A 21539-nucleotide genomic window follows, 5' to 3' on the forward strand; every position below is an offset into this window, starting at 1 on the left:
AATATGAGACCATAGTGCTAATGAAACTGGTGGAACAATGTGTTTCAATGCTGAAATGTCTTTTCAAGCTTTAAAGAAGGTACATAACGTAAATAATCCAGAAGGGGTAAATTTGAAATACTGACTCAAGTAAGACAGACAAAAATCAGAATATTGACTGTAAACCTGTTGAGTTATAGGGTTTTTCTGAGCCTCTGGAGGTATTGATATAGTACGTCTTCACTTTTAAGTGCTCCTAAAATAACATGAAGTCTTCATTTAACAAAGGTATCAACATGAAAAAACTTGAAGATAGTAATTTCCGCATTCCTCACATACGATATGCTAGTTAGTCATCATCGACTCTCCCTTGATTCAAGGATGCCATTTGCTAAGGGTTGCTAGTTTCTGCCGTGGGTCTTCATTTGACTGAACGTGCAGATTCGCGACTTGTAAATCTTTGAGTGTATGTTGTACAATGTCCCTCAAGGTCGTAGAACCTGGAGTTTAGAATTTGCTTCCTGGTCTTTTCATTGCTGCCACTCTGCCTCTTGTTAAGAATGCATGTGACAGTTATTACAACTTCATAATACAAATGAGAGCCACTGTATTATGCATAGATTATGAAGAGTAAAGTTGAGGATTGTCAGATCAGCCGTGATTTCATTGGATGGCAGAACAGCTTAGATACTCCTATATTTTACGGTCTCGGTAATTTTCCAGTCCAGTCCTCAAGTAAACGAGTGGGGTCAGAGGATGAGAGAAATTGCAGATGTTATAGCTTCATTCAAAGAAGTGTGTAATGTTAATCTATTGAATATATAACCAGTCAGTTTAATGTTTAAAAGCATTAATACTAAACATAATTAGTAGTAATTTGAATAAAGTCAGAAGTCATACAACAACAGGTCATAATCCAACAGCTTTATTTGAAATCACAAGCTTTCGGAGCGCTGCTCCTTCGTCGGGTGAAGAGGTTTCAAATAAACCTGTTGGACTAGAGCCTGGCGTCGTGTGATGTCTGACTTTGTCCACTCTAGTCCAACACCGGCACCTCCACATCATAGTAATTTGGACACATTAATTGAGGAAAGTCACCATTATTTGTCAAGGTAATTGTGGTTAACTAATTTGTTTGTTTTTTGTTAAATATAAATTACCAGTATTCATGTAATATATATGAACTTCCAAAAGGCATTTGATCAAGTGCAACACAACAGCTTTGTCAACAAAGTTTGAAGCTCAATTTTTTTTAAAAAGAAATGTGTTTATATTCATGACTACCGGACGTTGCCAAGAGTCTTAGTTAATGAAATGGTTTTGAATTGTAGTCACTGTTTTAATGTCAGGTACGTAGCAAAATGCTCCCACAAACAGTGAAGAGATAATAACCAGGCAACCTGTTTTCTGATGTTGATTGAGTCCATAGTAGCCAAGAAACAGGAGCTATCTCTTTACGCCTTTTTGAAAATAATGTTGTGGGACTTTAGCATCTGACCAAGCAGGCAGTTAGGTCCTCTGTTTGACATCTCATCTGAAAGATGACACTTCTCATAACTCAGCACTCTGTCAGTCCCTCCTTGTATGTCATGTGCTGCAGTGCATCTTGAACCCAGAAACTTGAGATTCAGAGGCAAGAGGGCTACCAGCTGAAATCCAGTTGACAATAATAATATGAAATAAAGAGACAGTGATGGCATGAAAAAAATTTGGTTGCCTGACCGGAAAAGAACATAGTGGCGCGCTTTCGTTTCTTAGACTGAAGGGTGATATTGACCAAAAGATACCAGAGCAGAATTAGGCCATTCAACCCGTAGTGTCTGCTCCGCCATTCGATATGACAGATATGTTCCTCAACCCCATTCTCCTACCTTCTCCCCATAACGCTTGATCGCCTTACTAATCCAGAACCTATTTATCTCTGTCTTTAATATGACTTAGGCCCCACAGCCTTCTATGGCAATTAATTTCACAGATACACCACCCTCTGGCTGAAGAAATTCCTCTTCATCTCAGTTCTAAAGGGTAATCCCTTCATTCTGAGGCTGTGCCCTCATGTCCTAGCCTCTCATACTAGTGGAAGAACTTCCTCCAGGCCCCTCAGTAATCTGTAAATTTCAGTGAGATCGCTCCTCGTACTTCTAAATTCCCAAGTACAGACCCAGAAGCCTCAACTGCTCCTCATATGACAAACTGTTCATCCCAAGGATCATTCTTGTGAATCTCCTCTGGACCCCCTCCAAGTCCAAGGATATGTAGAGTGGAGTTCCCGAAGTTTTGGTATTAGGGCAGCTGCTTTTCTTTATCCATATTAATGAACTTGACTTCGGGTGTGCAGGGCACAATTTCAAAATTTTCAGATGACATAAAACTTTCTCATCTGTAAGGAAGATAGTGATTAGTGAAATAAATACATGGCTAAACGTAGACTGGTTGGGTGGGAACAAACTGAATGCTGAGATGCGTGAAGTGATATTTTAGTCGGAAGAATGAGAAAAGGCAGTATAAAATAAAGAATATAATTCAAATGAGTGAGGAGCAGAGGGACATTATGCGTGTGCACAAATTATTGAAGTGTGCATGGCAGATTGAGAAAGCAATTAACAAGGCATTTGAGATCTTGAGCTTTATAAATTGAAGTAAAATGTTTATACCTTTTATAAAATGCTGACCCAGTCTGAACTGGAATATTGTGCCCCATTCTAAGTACCACTTTAGGAAGGATATCAAGGAATTCAAGAGGGTACAGAGAAGTTTTGAGGGATTTCAGCTATATAGGTAGAATTGGGGCTTTTGTGGTGCAATGACCCTACATCCGAGCCAGGAGGCCCGAATTCAAGTCCCACGTGCTCCAGAGATGTGTCACGACATCCTGAGCAGGTTGATTTTTTTAAAATGAAATGGCATTGGGTATTTGGGATGTTTTCTTCAAAAACAAATTGAACATCGAGAGGAGATTTGATAGAGATGCTGAAGATGAGCCATGAGACAAATTCTTCCCATCAGTTATTTCAGGATCGAGAACGAAAGGATAGACATTTACTGTGGCAAAAGAATCAACGTGAGAAATGTTTAACAGAGTAGGATCTGTAACACATTGCTTAAGAGTGTGGTGGTATCACACTCAATTCTGACTTTCAAAAGAAATTGAAATCTACCTAGAGAAGAAAGAACTACAGAGAAAAAAGGTGGTGTACAACCAATTGATACAACATGCTTAATCACTGCCTGTGGTGCTATAACCAATCTAATTCTAGTTTCTGTGCCATTTGCTTCATTCCAGATCACTTTCCGTGTGGTACCAGGTGAACCAGTTAAATTAATGCCAGAAGAGCAGCCAGCCACTCCCACAGTCTCAAATGTTCGCAGTGTGACCCATCGTACCTTGGTCAAAAATTTGTGTCTGAAAGTCATGGTAATAAAATTTTGTTCCAGTATGAAATGCAAATAATTGTTCCCTTTCTGTTGTATATTGTTGTTCTTTGTACGACAACAATCCTTTAAATTCTTGTCCATTGCTTGTGAGCTTAAATAGTGATTTTCAATAGATGAGTTGCAGAGGCTATCACCGCTGAGCCGAATTCTGCTTTCATCAGTTGTCCTCATGACCGTGTCCACGTGTTTCCTGACGAGTTGCTAAATTGCTATCAGGAAGGTAAAGCCTGGTAAATTATGCACTATTGTGGATCACTTGTAAAGTCTGAATGTTTACGTTTGTAAGCAAATGATTGGTTGTTGCTGTAAAGTGTTGTTTATGAGTAAATGGTAAAAAAAAAAAAATGAGTTTAAGGAGGAAAAGTATTTGAAGAAAGAGCAATCTGGTGTGGAATGAGATTTTCTGGTCATAATCGGAGTAGAAAGATGGAATTATACAACAGCAAAACATTGGAGAGGAATGGTATACTTGTTGAAAGTCTAGTATCCGTTTGTAGTCTAACAGGTTTATTTGAAATCACAAGCTTACAAAGTGCTGCTCCTTCATCAGGTGAAGTCACCACCTGACGAAGGAGCACCACTCCTAAACCTTGTGATTTCAAATAAACCTGTTGGATTGTCACCTGGTGTTCTGTGACTTCTGACTTTGTCCACCCCAGTCCATTCCCAGCACTTCTACATCATGGAAAATCTCATATGGTTAGTAAGTGGCTATTACAATATTATCACAGTAACAGTGTAGTTTTTCTTTAGCTAGACATCATTTTGAAAGAGAAGTAGAGAGTGACATCACTTTTTAAAAAGAAGTAGAGTGTATCTGGAGATTGAAGTGTTTGCTGTCAGCCAGCATAGGTGGGTTCGGGGAGCAGGAATGCTTAGCTTAGAGCAGATATGAGAAGAGATCTGAGATAGACAGCATGAGTGCTTAAAAGTTTTTTTAGAAGATATGGCGTGAAGGAGAATGCAGCGGAGGTATCTGAATGTGTCTTGGTGACATAGCGTGCAAAAGTAAGGAAATAGTGATGAATCTTTGGAGGATTTTGTCCAATTCTATGCACTGCATTTCAGGAAGAATGTGAAGGTGTTAGAGAGGACATGCAAGGTAGAAATGATTTAGAAAATAGTCCCAGAGATAAGGGACCTCAGTTATTTGTATAGTTTAGAGAAACTAAAGCTCTTCTGAGATGAGAAGGGTGAGAGGCGCTTTTATATAAAACATTCAATAAAATGAGGGGGCTCAACGATGCGGATACAGAGAAATTGTTCTTGTTGATGGAAGACTTGAGAAGCAGAGAATGATTTTAAAGTGACTGGTAAAAGAATCCAAGTCAGCATGAGGAAAAGCATTCTTCATACCGTGAGTGCTTAGGATCTGGAATACACTGCCGAAGATTGGGGTTGAGGGAAAATCCAATCATGGCTTTTGAAAGAAAAGTAGACAATGGCCTGAACAGAGAGATTTTCCAGGTTACAGGGAAAGGGCAAGTAAATGGGCATAACTTAATTGCTCTTGCAAACAGCTGGGACATGCACCTCAGGTTAAATGACTCCTTTTCTGTATCCATCCTACAGAAATATGAGCTTGCATATGATGGAAGGGCAGGAGCAAGGGTAGGAATTTAAAGAGGTGATTATTCATGAATTCAAGTGTTATCTTTATCTCCATGTAGATGGTTTTGCCAGAGGTAAGTGAGTAATGACTGTTTGAATTGCTCCAGCCAGATCTTGCTATGGGTGGTTATGACCATTTGGTGCCCAGTAGAGGAAATGCTTTTTGGATCTGAGGGACTGGTTTTTCAGCTGTACAGAGATACTGCCTGGGATGGGGGACAGTGGAGACTCAGGTACTAAAGTTGAAGCAGAGGAAGTATTTGTGCATATTATTAACTGTAGAGGTATTGGGATGAAGTATAGATAGTTGGGAATTTGAAAGTGGAGCTCTGACTGATTTGGAGAATATTTTTCCAGAGACAAACAAAAAAAAGAGCTGAGAGGATAGGGATTTGTGAATGATGTGCAATGCACAATACTTGTCAGAAGTTGTTTCATTGACTGAGAGAGTGAAACTCTGAAGGCCATAGGTATTGTGATATCACTTTAAGAAGTAACAGGGGGTAGAACATGTGACTTACAGCCATTGCCTGTCTAAATTGCAATGAATAATATGAGGGAGTATAGCTGAGCTTCTGTAACAAACCACCTCATTCAGCAAACATGTAACACTTTTTCAAATAGGTTTTGTTTATGTCCCTTTAAAATGCTACCAGACAGCTGAGTTTCTTTACCTCCTGTTTTATGTGATATCCACAATATTTTGCTTCCATTTTCCAATCTGAGAAATATATGTTGTTTAAATAAACACAAAATCACAAGAAGAAGAAGTTCGGAGGTGCTATGTGATTTGCAGATAAGGCTTGTGTGGAGACAGGATAGATGAGCAAATGTAAAAGCATGAAGAGGAGAACTGTTCATTGAAAGAACTAATTTAAAGTCAATATTTTTCTGAACTAAGTTTGTTTTCCTTGCCCGCATTTTTAACTAAAAAAAAATCATATGTTGCTGGACGGATATTTACATTTGAATATGTAGACATTTTGTTTATTAATATACTCATCAACATTGAAGATTTCTTTATATTTGTTCAATTAGGATGAATATAACAATCCAACTGGAGAGGATATTTGTGGCAAGTTGGTGGTTACGATTAAAAGTACAACTGAAGATGATAGTGAGATTCCTCAGTTTCAGGGAAAACTCAGCAGTTTGGAGTTTGAGCTCAACCAGGGGTCTTCTGTTGTCTCAGTAAGTTTAACTTAGTTTAACTAATCTGGTAAAAGCCTGCTGACCGGGGTAGTTGATCTGAATATTTTAGGGCTGAAATGTTAACTTTGTTTCTCTGCTGCTAGATGTGATGAACCTTTTTAGAATTTTCTTTTCATGTTGTATTCCATAATGTCAAAGTTTATTATTACCTCATTCCCATTTTAGCTTCATTTGCCAAAAGCCTTTCTGACTTCCTCTTGATTTTGGTTTCTTTCCGGTTCTACTGATCCAAGCCCAATAAGTATTTGTGCTTATGAAATATTTATTCTAACCATGTCCCATTGGCTTTTGACTATTTCAAGAAAATAAAGCAGCTCCCCATCACCCCCCAAAAATAAATCTTATTGGCTATGCTTGGTTATCTATGTTATGGCTTTTAAGTTTCTTACAGAATTCTTTAAACTGTGGGTCCCTCCTGTCATTTCAAGAAGCAATTAATATCCCACCATTGCAACTAAATTAATTTTTGTGTGTGTGTGCGCGCGTTCTTTTCTGGACGTGCATTTGTCTACTGTTATCCCACCCTGTATCTAAGGAAATGAAAAAGAAATTATATAATTCTATAATTTTCCCATTTATAGGGAACTGTGCAGTGTTCCCTTTTGTTAGGAATTTGGTTATTCTTTTCTGCATGGGAGCATTCTTTGAATGCAGCTCAAGTATGCAATTTGATGTGACAGGTTTTTTGATTACAAAATCTGTTCAGTCATTTCTATAAATGCTGGCAAATTATTTTGTAGTATGTTCAAGAGCAAAACTTCAGAATCTATAAAATAGATTTATTGTATGTTATTCATTCATTTGGTATACATTGCATTCACTATCCTAATTTTCTATCTTCAGACTATACATTAGAATTTATGAAACTTGAAATGGACAAGAAAGTGTGCAAGGAAGTTTATGTTGCGAGTGCTTTATTGTAACTTTAAAGTGAATGTTTCAATCTGTAGTCATTGAAATTATTAGAAATTCAATTATTTTTGAAATAAGCTAGCAGTCCTAACATTGTGCCTTTTAACTCCTTTACAATCAAAGTTTATTTGGTCAAAAATTATCTGCATCAGCATAAAATGATTTTCCACCCACTCCTATACCTAATCCTATAATTTCAATGAACATAAATTGTTTACCAATCTTTGAACCTTAATTTTTTTGTTTACTTTTATTCCTCTTTAACAGAACTTGGTGCTGGCAGAAAACTGTCCTGGTAGGGATAGTACTGAATATATGCTGATTTTTGAACCGACTATTTCAAAACCTGTCAAGCCGAGTCCTTTACCTCCATACATTTTATCATTTATGTTTTATAATGGTAAGCATAAAGCAGCTTATATAGTTTGCTTATTTACCAAGAACTTGAAATGTTATGGCTTATTTAATTAACATGAAAGTGTCCCAGCTAGCTCATTGATTACTTCATTACAAATATTTGAGGTTGACTCAGGCCTTTTGTTATATCAGTGAGAAAATAAATAGTAAGGAGTCATGAATGAAAGGATAATGCCACATTGTCATCTGTGGTTCGAATCAATATGGTTCCAGGTTCAATTTATCTTCTTTATTCCAAGCCAGCTGATCTCAGTAGTGGTAGGTATAAGGAAAACTCCTAGTTCAAACTTCAGTCTTCTAAGGAATAAAAATTTGTTCTTGGCCATGATTTTGTCAGTGGTAATCTCATTTTATTATTTGATAACTGAAATGTGTTGAAATTTTGCTAGTCAAGTTAAACCGCCTTTGTCACATAATACACCTAAAATGGAAAAGTAAGATATTCTAGAAAGAAAGACTGAAGTTAAGTTAAGCACAGCTCCTGAAGAAAAATAAAATGTAACTAATCTGAATGGTAACATCTTTTAAAACAAGACATTTACTTGTTACTTATGGTTACCAATACAAATGCTGCTGAGCTGCAAATGGTTAAAAGTGTAATTTATCCAAAATTTGAGTCATACAGCACGGAAACAGACCCTTTAGTCCATGCCAACCATAATTCCAAAATAAACTAGGCCTGCATTTGGCCCATATCATTCCAAACATTTCTTATTCATGTACTTATCTAAATGTCTTTTAAACATTGTAACTGTACTCGCATCCACCACTTCCTCTGAAGGTTCATTCCACACACGAATCACTGTGTTAAAAAAAAGCCCCTCATGTCTTTGAAATTTTTCTCCTCTTACATGAAAAATATGCCCCCCAATCTTGAATTACTGCACCCTAGGGAACAGTCACCTGCCATTCACCTTATCTATACCTCTGATAAAGTTATAAATCTCTAAGGTCACCCCTCAACCTCCTATGCTCCAGTGAAAGAAGTCCCAGTCTATCCTAACAGGATGACTAGAACTGGACACAGTATTCGAGAAGAGGCCTCACTAGCATCCTGTAGAACCTAAAAATAACATTCCGACCCTGATACTCAAAGGTCTGAGCAATGAAGACAGAGTGTGCTAAATGTCTCCTTAACCACCCTATCTATATATGATGCAAACATCAAGGAATTATGTACCTGAATCCCAGATCTCTCTGTTCCTCAAATTACCCAGGGTCCTACTTTTAACTGCAGAAGTCCTGTTTTGTTTGTTTTAAATGCAATACCTCACATTTATCCAAATTAAACCCCATTTGTCACTCTTCAGCTCATTGACCCAACTGATCAAGATCCTTTTGTAATCTTGGATAAACTTCTTCATTGTCCACTATACCGCCAATCCTGGTCATCCACAAACTTACTAACCATGCCTTCTATATTCTCATCTGAATCATTTATATAAATGACAAACAAAAGTGAACCCAGCACTTATCCCTGTGGAATACCACTGGTCATAGGCCTCCAGTCAGAAAAACAACACTTTACCATCACTCTGTCTCTTGCTGTTAAGCCAATTTTGTATTCAATTGACAAACTCACCCTGAATCCCATGTGATCTAATTTTACTAATTAGACAGAACCCTGTCAAAGGCTTTACTAAAGTCCAAGTAGCAACATCTACTTCTGAGTAGTGGCATTTCTATCTGTTCTCAAAGTGCACGTGGTTGACAGAATCAGCGAAACGTTGATCCAAAAATGAGAAATATAATTCTGGTTTTAAAAAAAAATACAATCCACCCTTCTTGAAATGAGATTCAATTTGGCATATTGAAATAGATGGCAATATTTTTCTTCACAGACTTTAAGAAACAGCAACAAATGACAACCTTGACGAAAGAGAAGGACCAACTCTCCCTATCTATTATTGCATACAGGAGTTTATTTGACACCACCAATCAACTAATCAGTGAAATGAAGTGTAAGCTACATTATACATTTATATTTGTCATACATAAATTTGCATATGTGAAGGAAGTTAATTTCTGTTTTTGAAAAATGAGCACTACAAATGTCAATCATGTATATGAAAGTATACTAGCAACTGGAGGTCAGTTGAATTACTTCCAAACAGCGAGAGATGTAACAACTGAAAATGAGAAAAATATTCCAACAGATCACATTTAATCCACTTGTAAATGAGACTAATTTCAATGTTACAAATGTAACATACTGCTTCATTGCTTTTCTGTTAAAACGACCTTGGCATCTTTTCCTAACAGTGACTGCCTGTATCTTGAAAGTACTCCAAAAAGAAGAAAAAATATTAGACCTGTTGTCTAAAGGTCATTGCTTCCTATGGAACAACTTGTACTAATATCACTTGTTAACTGAAGTTAGGTTAACATAGTAGGTATAACCTTTCGTTAGAAAGGTTGACTTGGATTTTGTGGATATTGGAAAAGCCATGGCACTGGCCACCAATCTCAAAGAAAGTTTGCCACAAAATTTTATGAATCTCTGGTTGTGTATTTCCCCTTTCCTACTTTTGATTTGAATTTGTGTTTGGAAAAATCTCCTGATATCTAGCAAGTGACATCATCAAACAGTGCAAGCAGCCAGTCACATTGATGTATTCTCAGACAGCAAGGCAAAATTATCCTTCACTTGTTAATATCTTGCCAAAATGTAAAGTTTGTAACGTGCAAATGGGATTCTGGTAGAAGTTGCATTATTATGAACGTAAAGCCTGCATATTTTCAAAATAATATAATCGATGAGAAATTTGATATTGTAGAGGAAAGGCAAGTTTAAATCTTTCACGAGATTTTTGAGATTTATACAAGTGGAAGGACTTGTCAAATAACAATTTCTATTTGTTTGAAATCTTCAGGAATACTTCTAAGCTTTCCATGGGGTTTGTTATTGTGTAGTTTGAGAAGTAATGAACATTGAACAGTTTTGCTGTCATTACCACAGCAAATTAGAGCTATCCATCAGTTACTGTTCCATGCATACCCCAACATGTGCATGTTGTGACTTTTTTTTTGTGTGTAGTTTTTATTTAGAGTTGCTCAAATTCCCACTTTGTATAGATTCTACTTAAAAATAAATTGAGATGTTCCATTCGGTTTTGGTGCGAAACTGCAACACAGATCTTCCCAAATCCACAATCGCTAAAGAGCAGAGGATGATTAGTATAGAAAGTCAAATGCCATTTCTGCACAGCTATTCTGAAATTAGCACAAAGAAATGTAGTGCATCAGGATGGAAGAAGCTTTACCATATCCTGTTCTTGTATGACTTGGAATTATTTGCTACTGACGACACTTAACAGTGGGAAAATTTACATAGTTAAGTATAATTTACTAAAGAAAGCTTTACTGTAAACTCTTTGTATTCTAGTTATTTTGATGTACAGAAGTAACAAGCCAACAATTGATATGAAGCGTAAGTCATAGTCATACAGTCATAGTCTGCAGCACAGCAAAAGGCCTTATGGCCCATCAAGTCTGTGCTGGTCAAAACATGCACCTACCTATTCGATTGCCATTTTCCAGCACTTAGACTGTAGCCTTTGTATATCTTAGCATCACAAGTTTACATCTAAATACTAAAATGTTATGAGGGATTCTGCCTTTACCATTCTTAGAGGCACTGAGATTCCGATTCCTACCATCCACGTAACCTTTAAACCTCTTGCTCTTATCTTAAATCTATGATCATTGGTCATTGATCCCTCCACCAAGAGGAGAAGTTCCTTCCCGTCTACCCTGTCCTTGCCCCCTCATAATTTTATTCATCTAAATCATTATCACCTCTGTCTTCCCTGCTCCATGGAAAACAACCTCAGTCTATCCAATCTCTGCTCAACCAAAACTCTCCACCCAGGCAACATCCTGGCAAATCTCTGCACTCTCTCCAGTGTACTCACATCCCTCTTATAATGTGGATTCCAGAACTGAATGCAATACTCTAGCTGTGGTAAAATCAATTTGTTATACAGTTCCAGTTTAACCACACTGCTCTGAAACTCTAAAGGCAAATATCCCATGTGCTGCCTTAAGCACTTTTTCTACCTGTCCTACATTAAGGGACTTGTGAACATACACACTAAGGTCCCTCTGATTCTTGCTGCGAAACAAAAATTTGAACATGTCCTCAGCAATGCAATATAAGATCTTCAGGCAGATAATTCTTGAACTCCTGACTGAGTAAACCATTAACCTCGGATGATTGGAAATGGTTTTGAAATAGAGACCTTATTAACTTAGCAGTGAGTTAAATTAGAATCTAATTATTGTTGCAGTTCTTTTTCACTCGTGTACAAATTATGAACAATGATTTTAATTCGAGGCCAGTCTCTTGTTTTAGGTCTTGATGTCTTCAAGGGCAATTAAGGATGGCCAATAACAACGACATCTTTTTTTTTAAACAAGCTTTTAAAAAATAAATCTGTGAACTAGTATGCCTCTGAAAACATAGTGCAAATAGCTGAATTTATAAAGTCTGTTAATCTATAGACCACATATTACAAACTGAAAAGTTCTTGCCATTTAATGTATGTAAATATCTGCATTTATTTCAGCCATGTTGTCTGACACGTCATGGAATTCCTGACAGTTACTTATCCCCTCAGACTGAACATCTGAAGAATTTGAGCAAGACTTGTTGATTTTGATAACTAGAGCTCACTGAGGGCTGATATGTGATGCTGTAAGCTAGCCTAGAGGTTTACCCCAAACCCTGGCTACTCCCTACTCTTTATCGAATACAATAAATATGACAACCCTTTCTTGCCCAAATGTGATGGATACGTGGATCAGCCAAAATTCATTTGAACCATTGAATGTTAATTTGATTTCATAGGTAATTATGTAATCTGAATATACTGGACAGAAGACAGTCATTCAGTGACATCACCCCAAATGGTTCACCAACGCAATTAATCTTTTTACATGTGATTTGGAGAAGTAGCAATTAAAAGTTTCAGATTAAGTACTGAAATTGAAATCTCTAATATTAAGGTCAAGCACATGAAGCTACAGCAAAAGAAACTCACCTAAGAAATGAACTTCGAAAGCAGAAGATAGATATTGCAGAAGTTTCAACTGTAAGTTAACTTGTGTATTAATTTTTAAATGTGTACATGTGGACAATCCTGAAGCTGAAGTGGTCTAATAATCCTAGTTCCGTAAATTTCCAAGAAAGTGCTAACATCCTGGTAGAGCTGATTCAAAGATGGAGTGTAATTGGAAGTCTGAAGAGCAACAAGCAAAATGCAAATCTGCAAACATTTTGTCTAGCCAGAATTTATTTTTCCCCTTTTGAGCTATGCAGTCAAAAATAAAGTAGTATGATTTGGAACTATTGAGATCAGTTTTACCTCCTTTTGATCAATGAGATTCCAAGATTACTTTTTATGTTGTTGAACTGCCAGATAAACATAGGAGTTTCCTCCCAAATGTGAGGAGTGTGAACCAAAAAAAAAATTCTGTGTGACTTCTGAAAATTGTCTGGAAAAGTGCAGCGTTACCTTCCCATAGACCCTGGCTGTAAGTAATGCGTGTACATGTCTAGATTCAATTTTCAGCAGGAAAAGAAACGACAGTTGTGAAATTTCTGTGATTTTACAAATCTGAATCATCATTTTGATGTTGCTCTGAAGATTGTTCTTATTATTGAAACACATCTGTCCTTTATAGTTAGTTCAGTCCAGATCAATGCTACAATGATAGTTGCCACATTGGGTATGAAGAAAAAGCAGAATGTTTGTACTAGATAATGATGGTTGTTTGAAGAACTGGTGTTGGCATGATGCGCACTAACAATTCTGATTATCTCCCTAAGTCTGGGCTTTTCAATGAAAGACTGACACTAACCTTAAATCAAAACTATTCATCTTGAAAAGTAAATTTGCAACAATTCACTTGCACACTTTCTAGCAATTTGATTGCCTCTCCTTTGTAATCACAAGAGCCACAGCAACAAAATGCAGGTCTTTAGTTTAAATTACAATTTAAAGAGTATGGGGAATCTATCTTGCAGATGGAAGTCACTAATAAATGATGTTGTAACATGCCAATTGTTCCAGTTTACTTCACTTGGACCTCATGTTGCTGTATTTTCACAATGTTTCAAATAAATAAGTGATTCTTTTCCAACTAATTTATTTATTGTCCCAACTTTCTGGCATTGCTTGACTTTTGAAGAATTCTCACATTCTCCACTTTGGTTAAGGGCAGCATGGTGGCTCAATAGTTACTGCTGCTTCACAGAGCTGGGGGCTGAGGTTCAATTCCAGCCTTGGGTGACAGGTGGTCTAGTTCCTTTCCACAGTCCAAAGATGTACAGGATAGGTGGATTGGCCTTGTTGAATTGTCCATAGTGTTTAGGGATATGCAAGCGAGGCAGATTAGCCATGGTGAATGTGGGGTCCTAAAGATAGGGGACTGTGTTTGGGTGGGATGCTCTTTGGAGGATCAGTGCAGACTTGATGGGCTGATTGGCTTCTTTTTGGACTGTAGGGATTCTGTGATTTAAAATTAGCAATAAAGTTTAATTTTAAAGGTGGATAAAAATTATGATGTATAAACTTTGTATAACTCTTATAGAGTCATACGCATAGAAACAGACCTTCAGTCCAACTCATCCATGCCGACCAAGTTTCCCAAACTAGATTAGTCTCTCTTGCCTGCATTTCACCTAGATCCCTCTAAACCTTTTGATTCATGTACCTATCCAAATGTCTTTTAAATGTTGTAACTGTACTTGCATTTACCACTTTCTCTGGCAGTTCATTCCACATACAAACCACCCTGTGTGGAAAAAGTTATCCCACAGATCCCTTTTAAATCTTTCTCCTTTTACCTTAAAAGTATGCCCAGCTTGTTTTGACCACAGCAGCCCCCCAGCCCACTCGAGGGAAAAAACCTTTGCTATTCACCTTATCTATGACCCTCGTGATTTTATTAATCTCTGAGGTCACCCCTCAACTGCCTACATTCTAGTGAAAAAAAGTCACAGCCCACTGTTATAACTTAAACCCTCCATGCGCAGCAACGTCCTGGTTAATCTTTTCTGAAGTTAATGTTTCTCAAGAATTTTTGAGATTTGTCTCTTTGTGGTTTATTATTTACATTTGAATTGTTTCCATTTGTAATGTTTCCATTTGTTCTAAAAACCTTTTAGATTGCATAATGCTCTTTAGTATGCGTATTTATTTACTTGTTCTGCAGTAATTTACTGTCAATCTTCCTTGCAACGTCCTCTCCAACCAAAGAAATGCTTTGAATGTTACTGCTTTTTGTTTTATAATGTAGGTCCAAGATATTGATGCAGTCCTGAAGCAGATGAAAATTGAAAGAGACAGGATATTAAAACTACCCAGAAGAACATGTTCTCTGTCTAACTATACCAGAAGTAGTGCTGACGTTTTAGGAAAGGTATGGTTAATGTAAATAATTTCATTGTAAGCTACTCTTTACTAATAATTTTTGTACTGTCATTTTTCTCTCCACTATTGAAACAAAACCCATATCACCTGGCCTGAAACGTTTCAATTTTTGTATTAATTCAATCTGCTTGATGTGTTCTCGTGGAAATGTCGTAAGTTCTCATTTGTACTGCTTCTCGTCTTGTTCCGCAATATCCCTGCTCCCAGCCATTTGATAATCAAGCTGCAACTGTTCTATTAGTACTTAAAGCTAAACAAAATTTTATTTCTTGTTTATAAAACAAAGAACTGTAGATGCTGGAGTTCTGAAACAAACAAAATTCTGGACAAAGTCGACAGTGTGGCAGCATCTGTGGGGAGAAAGCAAAGTTAATGTTCGAGAACTTCTGAAGAGTCACTGGACTGGAAGCGTTAACTCTGCTTTCTTCCACAGATACTGCCAGACCTGCTAAGTTTCTCCAATTTCTGTTTCTCTTTCTTGTTTATTAAATATTTAATTTGGAAATTATTGACCTACTACATTCAGCATCAAAGTTAAAGCCAATTTAGAATGACAGAATGCAGATTAGCATGCTATATTAATCAAGTAACCAAAGAAAATAATTTTGGTTACTCATTCTGTTGTTCCTGTTCTTTGCTGTTCTCATTCTTGTTCTCATACTTCTCCAATAAAACATTTATTTTTCAAGATTATATTTCCTTTATAGCATTGTATATTTCTCCCCCAATATTTGTTTTCTTTCAGTTTGTGATGCAGAACATTCCTCAACTCAAAATGGATATTTGTCTTGATTACAGATTGCACACTTGGCAATGATAGAAGATGATGAGGTGGCCAGGGTAGTCTCTTGGCATATGGCTAGCGATATGGACTGTGTGGTTACTTTAACCACTGATGCTGCTCGACGTATCTTCGATGAAAGTCAGGGGCGCCAACAAGTACTACCACTTGATTCCATATACAGAAAAAATCTCCCAGATGCTAAAAGGTACAAAAGCCATTGAAAATTCTACTCTGATTAAACCTAATTTAATTAAAAGCCAGTCACTTGAAAGTGCTGTAAAATGCACCCAAACTCAAATCAGGGCAAATGTCAAAGTAATGATATTTGCAGCAATATTCTCTTTATCTTTGAATTTTTTAAAAATTTGGCTTCTTATCACTCCTTTTAGAAACAACCACAAAAATAAGGAACTTAAAGCATTGCATGCAGGCTTGAATGTTGTACCAATCTGTTGAAAGATCATCCGCCTAAAATGTTAACTGTTCCACTCCACGAAATGTCCTGCTGATTATTTCCAGCATTTTTTATTTCCGATTTCTAAAATCAGCGATATTTTGCACTCACAGAATTTTGACGTTTCTCTCTGTTAGCTGCAAATCTTGATGAACTGCAAGGAGTAGAACTGCTTTTGAACACAACATGACTTCTTCCATAATGTGGTGAAGAACAGTGAAAAATAGGATCTCCCAACTATCAGCGGTCATTTCACTGTTAACTATTATATTAACAAGTTAGTCTTTGAACAAAAGCACAACCTTTAAATTTACATATGAAACCAGTTGTTTACTTCATTCATTCTTGGAACGTAATCATTATTGCTAAGGCTAACATTTATTGCGGTTGAGAAGTGGTGGTGAACTGGTGCAATTTATGTAGTGTGGTGCTACTTAGAAGAGAGCTGCAGGATTTTGGCCCAGTGCCAGTCAACGATACAGTTCCAATTCAGGAATTTGCTTCTTAAGAGGGGAACTTGAAGGCAGTTCAGTTCTCGTGCATCTGTGCTTGATCATTTAAATGCTGGAGTCTGAGGCTTTGGACAATGTTGTTGCGGAAGCATTGGCAAGTTGCAGTGTATTTTGTGACTCTTATGCTTTGCTGCTGTTCTCCAATGGTGGAAAGGATTGAATATTTAAGGTGGTAGATGGAGTGCTAATCAAGAAGGCTTCCTTGTTTGGAGGGTGTCGAGCTTCTTTATAGCGTTACTGGAGCTGAATTCATCCCAGCAAGTGGTGAGTATTCCATCACAATCCTGACTTCTGCCTTGTAAGTAGTAGAAGGCTTTTGAGAGTCAGAAGATGAGTTGTTCGGCACGGAATTCTGAGTCTCTGACTCCCTTGTGCAGTCAAGGTACTTATATGGCTGCTCCAGTGATGTTTCCTGTCAGTGGTGGGAATTCAGCAATGGTAATGCCATTGAATATAATGGGGCAGTGTCCAGATTCCATCTTTTATAGGGATGGTTATTGTCCAGCAGTTGCCAGGTGCAGATATTACTTGCCGCTTATTAATCCAAGTTTGGGGTAGTTAGCCTGTACTGAGGGGAACTCTAACAGTCATCACGGCAACATTAATAGATGTGCAGAAAAAGTATCATTGATATGTTCAGTGCAGATAAGTGTAAAATTTTATATATTTCCTTGAAAAATGCTGTAAAATATTGCTTATAATTAAGAACTCAAATGAGGTAAAAGATCAAATGTATCTTGGGAGATGAAATACGCAAATCAGTAAAAAGTAGTGGTACAAGTTAGTAAGATCAAACAACCGGGCATTAAGGTTTATTTCTACGGGGTAGAATTGAACAGTAGTGACGTTAAGCTAGACTCGTGATGAACCTTGGTAGACAATACTTTTAAATTGCATACACTTCTTACCATATTAACAATTGACACTGGCAATTCTAAAAAGATTTACAAGCATGATACGAGAAATGTTAGGTTATGTCTACCAGGAAAATACTGAACAGACTCTGTCACTTCCCTCATGAAAAAGGAAGAGTCTGGAGTGATTTAATGACGATCCTTTCAAATTGTAAAAGTTCTGGATAGTGTCACAGAGAACTACAGCACAGATAAGGGCCCTTTGGCTAATCAAGTCTGTGCCAGTCAAAATAAGCACCTAACTATTTAACTCCCATTTTCTAGCACAGCCCATAGCCTTGTATGCCTTGGCATCGCAACTACACATCTAAATACTAAGGCCACAAGTAATAAGAACAGGTGTAGGCCATTCAGCCCTTTGAGTCTGCTCTGCCATGCAAGGATAATGGCTGGTCACAAATCTGTTGAACTTCTTTTCAAAACACTCAAGCTAGTAGGGTAAGCTGAGGGAAATCAGTGGTCAGGGTATTTAATTTTTTATTTAGAAAGCTTAAATGTTATGAGGGCTTCTGAACAAGTGATTGCTAATGACGATCCAATCATTCTTAACTAACTTCTCCAGTGCAATCCCATCCCTCCTAAAATGTGGATTCCAGAACTGCGCACAATACTGTTGATGTGGTCTGAGTAACTTCTTGTACAGTTCCAGCATAAACTGTGCCTCGGCTAATAAAGATAAGTATCAGAATGCCTTCAGAACGACTTTGTCCAGCTGTCCCACTACCTTAAGGAACTGGTAGACATGCACACCAAGGTCCCTCTGATCCTTGGTGCTTCTCAGGGTCCTACCATTCATCATGTATTCCCTTGTTTTGTTTATCCTGCCAAGTCCATCACCTCACACTTATCTGAATCTAATTCCATTTGCTATTGATCAGCCCATCTGTATGCTATTGTGATCTAAGGCTATCCTGTCTATTTACCACCCCATTAATTTCCATGTCATCTGCGAACTTACTGATCAACACTCTGACATTGAAGTCTAAATTGTTTATATATATGACAGGCAGGAACACTCTCTACACCGATCCCTGCAGAACTCCATTGGATACAAACCCCTTGACCTTCCTGCCACTTTGCCTATTCTGATCAATGAACTGAATTTTGTTGGATAACATCGACTCTCACTTTCTCTGTCACTCTCTTGTGTTGGACATTTGCCTTCACCTGGTCACCTCGTTGAAAAATTCAATCAAGCTCGTCATGCATGACCTCGTTAATAAAACTATGCTGACCATTCTTGATTCATCCCTGCCTTTTCAAGTGACGGTTAATTTTATGCCTCAGAATTGCTGCCAGTAGTTTCCCAACTCCAGAGCTAGGACTAATTGACCTTTAGTTTCCTGGCTTACCACTTCCCTTCTTTACAACCCCTCCCCTCTGCCACACCTCTCTCTTCTCCCTCTCTCTCCACGCTATCCCCCCCAATCTCTTGTGGCCAGATGCCAGACACGCACAGGAATTCCTAGAGGCATGGTTCTCAACCCATAATGCAATCAACAAACGTATAGAATTGGATCCCATATACAAACCCAAAGAGAACAGAACTGGAAATGACAATACTCACCGTAACAGACCAGACAGTATAAATTCCAAGCAGAGTAGAACAACAACGCTTCATCGGAGGCCTCACTGATGATGCTACCTAGCATGGTGACAAAACATCTGAACGAAAACAAGTCAGCTTGGTGAGCAAGTCAGCAACTTCACCCACAATCCTAGCTACAAATCTTTGCAAAAACCTTAGAAATTAAAAATTGTTGCCGTATATTGTATAATAGGTGCAGAGAAAATGAAAAACAAAACTAGAGTCACAAATGTAAAAGAAACTAAATGCAAAATTCACAAGAGACCGTTTTGCTCAGAGTGGTGCAAGTGTACAAATTGCTGTAACAAAGAGAGTTTGAGGTGAATAATATTTATCCTCCCCTTAAACACATCATTAAGCCTATGGGAAGGGAAGAGAGGTTATGCTAATATTTAGGACTTGAAAGACTGAAGGGGAATAAAAGGGAACACAAATGATAACTTTGACTGGTTAGGCTGAATGATCTGTTTTTGTACTGTATATTTTCAATGTAATTCAATATGCATACTTTCTAATATGGTTGGCAATATTAAAGGAGTTATAAGTGCTCGAACACAAGGTATGGTACTTAAAAATTCTCAGAGCCAATTTAAGCCAGAATCAGCTCCTGCCATGAAAAGAAATACAAAAGTAACACTACATGCATATAAGGTTATTTTAAATTGATTTTGAACATGTCCTTTTGTAAATGTTCTATAAATTTTGTTTAGAGATCAAGGAGCTCATGACCTGTTTTAAATTATAGACCTTTACCTCACATGCGAAATGGAAAATGTCATTTCAAGCCTGAGGGAAATCCAATTTTTGCCCGGGAACTGCTTATTTTTCCTGAAAATGTGGAGCAGTGTCACACAGGTAAAGTCTTGATCTTAACCATGTCTAAAGCCATACACACTATATTTGTTAAACAGTACAGAACTCTAGTTTTGTTGGAAGAAAAAGAGAAAACTTTTTATCTTTAACTTATCAGGCCTGATGCAATTCCTAAGTCCGTAGCAATTTCTTCAACATTGAAAGGGTGCTACATACTTCCAAATACACATTATGAGCAGGAGAGTAGGCCTTCTGTCACTCAAACCTGCTCTGCCTGTTCAGTAAGATAATGGCTGATCTGACTGTAACCTCATGTGTTCTGGCCTACCCATGATAACCTTTCATCTCCCTGTTTAACGAGAATCATTCTACCTCTCCCTGAAAAATATTCCAAGACTTTGGTGCAGCATTCTATTCAGTGATACTTCTCTGGTGATTGTGCTTTCCCCAAGTACCTCCCTCTTTTCCATTTCCTGATTTATTCCTGCTTCTGGGATGCCACTTGTTTCTCTTGTAGTGAAAACTGATGTAAAACATCTGCTCAGTGCATCGGACATTTCCTTATTTTCCGTTATTCTCTAGTCTGACTTGATTTAAATATTTCCAGGAACTTGAGCTGTCTGTTTTTATATTTATATTTTATATTTTTATATATCTCGCTCTCTAAATTTAAATCTTTATTTTTTGGTCATTCTTTGCATTTTATTTTCTACGCAATCTTCTAACATTGCACCTGTCTTTTCACAATTCTTTTAGTTTTTTCTTTTAGTTTGATATTATCTTTAACATTACTAGTTAACCATGGATAGTGGGATTTTTTTCTTTATTAGTGGAATGTATCCATTTGTGTATTCAGATGCCTCCTTAAATATCTGCCATTACATCTCTATTCACCTGTCCTTTAAACTAAATGGCTAATTCACTTGAACCAGTTCCCGTTTAATACCCTCCTAATTCCCTTTTTTTAAATTGAAAAATATAGTCTGAGCTACTGCTCTCTTTCTCTGTCAAACTAAATGTATAATCCAATCATTTTATTGTCACTGTTACCTAGGAGCACCTTCACTGAGATTATTAATCCTGTTTCATTGCACGATACCATGTCTAATATATAGCCAATTTTCTGGTTGTCTCCAGAAGATGCTGTTCCAAGAAATTATGATGAAAATACTGTGAACTTGTCATCTAGCTACTTTGCCTGCCTATCTTTTCCTGTCTGTATGCAGATTAAAATCTCCCATGATTATTGCCATACCTTTCTGATAAGCTTGAATTATTTCTTCCTTTATACTTCAACTTAGTGAGGTTGCTGTTAAGGGTTCTGTTTCCCACTCCCACAAATGACCTCTTGCTTTTATCTTTTCTCCTTCTACACAAATTGTTTCCGCACCTTGGTTTCCTGAACTTAAGCCATCATTCTCTATTGTACTAATACCATCATTAAGAATCAGAACTGCCGCTTCCCCCCCCCC

General features: G+C 37.4%; 1 protein-coding gene across 1 annotated transcript in view; it reads left to right on the top strand.

Annotated features, from left to right (window-relative positions):
- smchd1 (structural maintenance of chromosomes flexible hinge domain containing 1) overlaps positions 1 to 21539 on the top strand; it is a 162307-nt gene that overhangs the window by 124171 nt on the left and 16597 nt on the right. The window contains exons 30-37 of the mRNA XM_020529185.2: positions 3263 to 3394; positions 6064 to 6216; positions 7417 to 7549; positions 9408 to 9527; positions 12574 to 12659; positions 14869 to 14991; positions 15801 to 15991; positions 20000 to 20109. Coding sequence (XP_020384774.2) covers positions 3263 to 3394; positions 6064 to 6216; positions 7417 to 7549; positions 9408 to 9527; positions 12574 to 12659; positions 14869 to 14991; positions 15801 to 15991; positions 20000 to 20109 — 1048 coding nt within the window. The remainder of the gene's footprint in view (positions 1 to 3262; positions 3395 to 6063; positions 6217 to 7416; positions 7550 to 9407; positions 9528 to 12573; positions 12660 to 14868; positions 14992 to 15800; positions 15992 to 19999; positions 20110 to 21539) is intronic.

Source organism: Rhincodon typus, chromosome 4 (assembly GCF_021869965.1).
Source record: "Rhincodon typus isolate 14 chromosome 4, sRhiTyp1.1, whole genome shotgun sequence".
Taxonomy (NCBI): Eukaryota; Metazoa; Chordata; class Chondrichthyes; order Orectolobiformes; family Rhincodontidae; genus Rhincodon; species Rhincodon typus.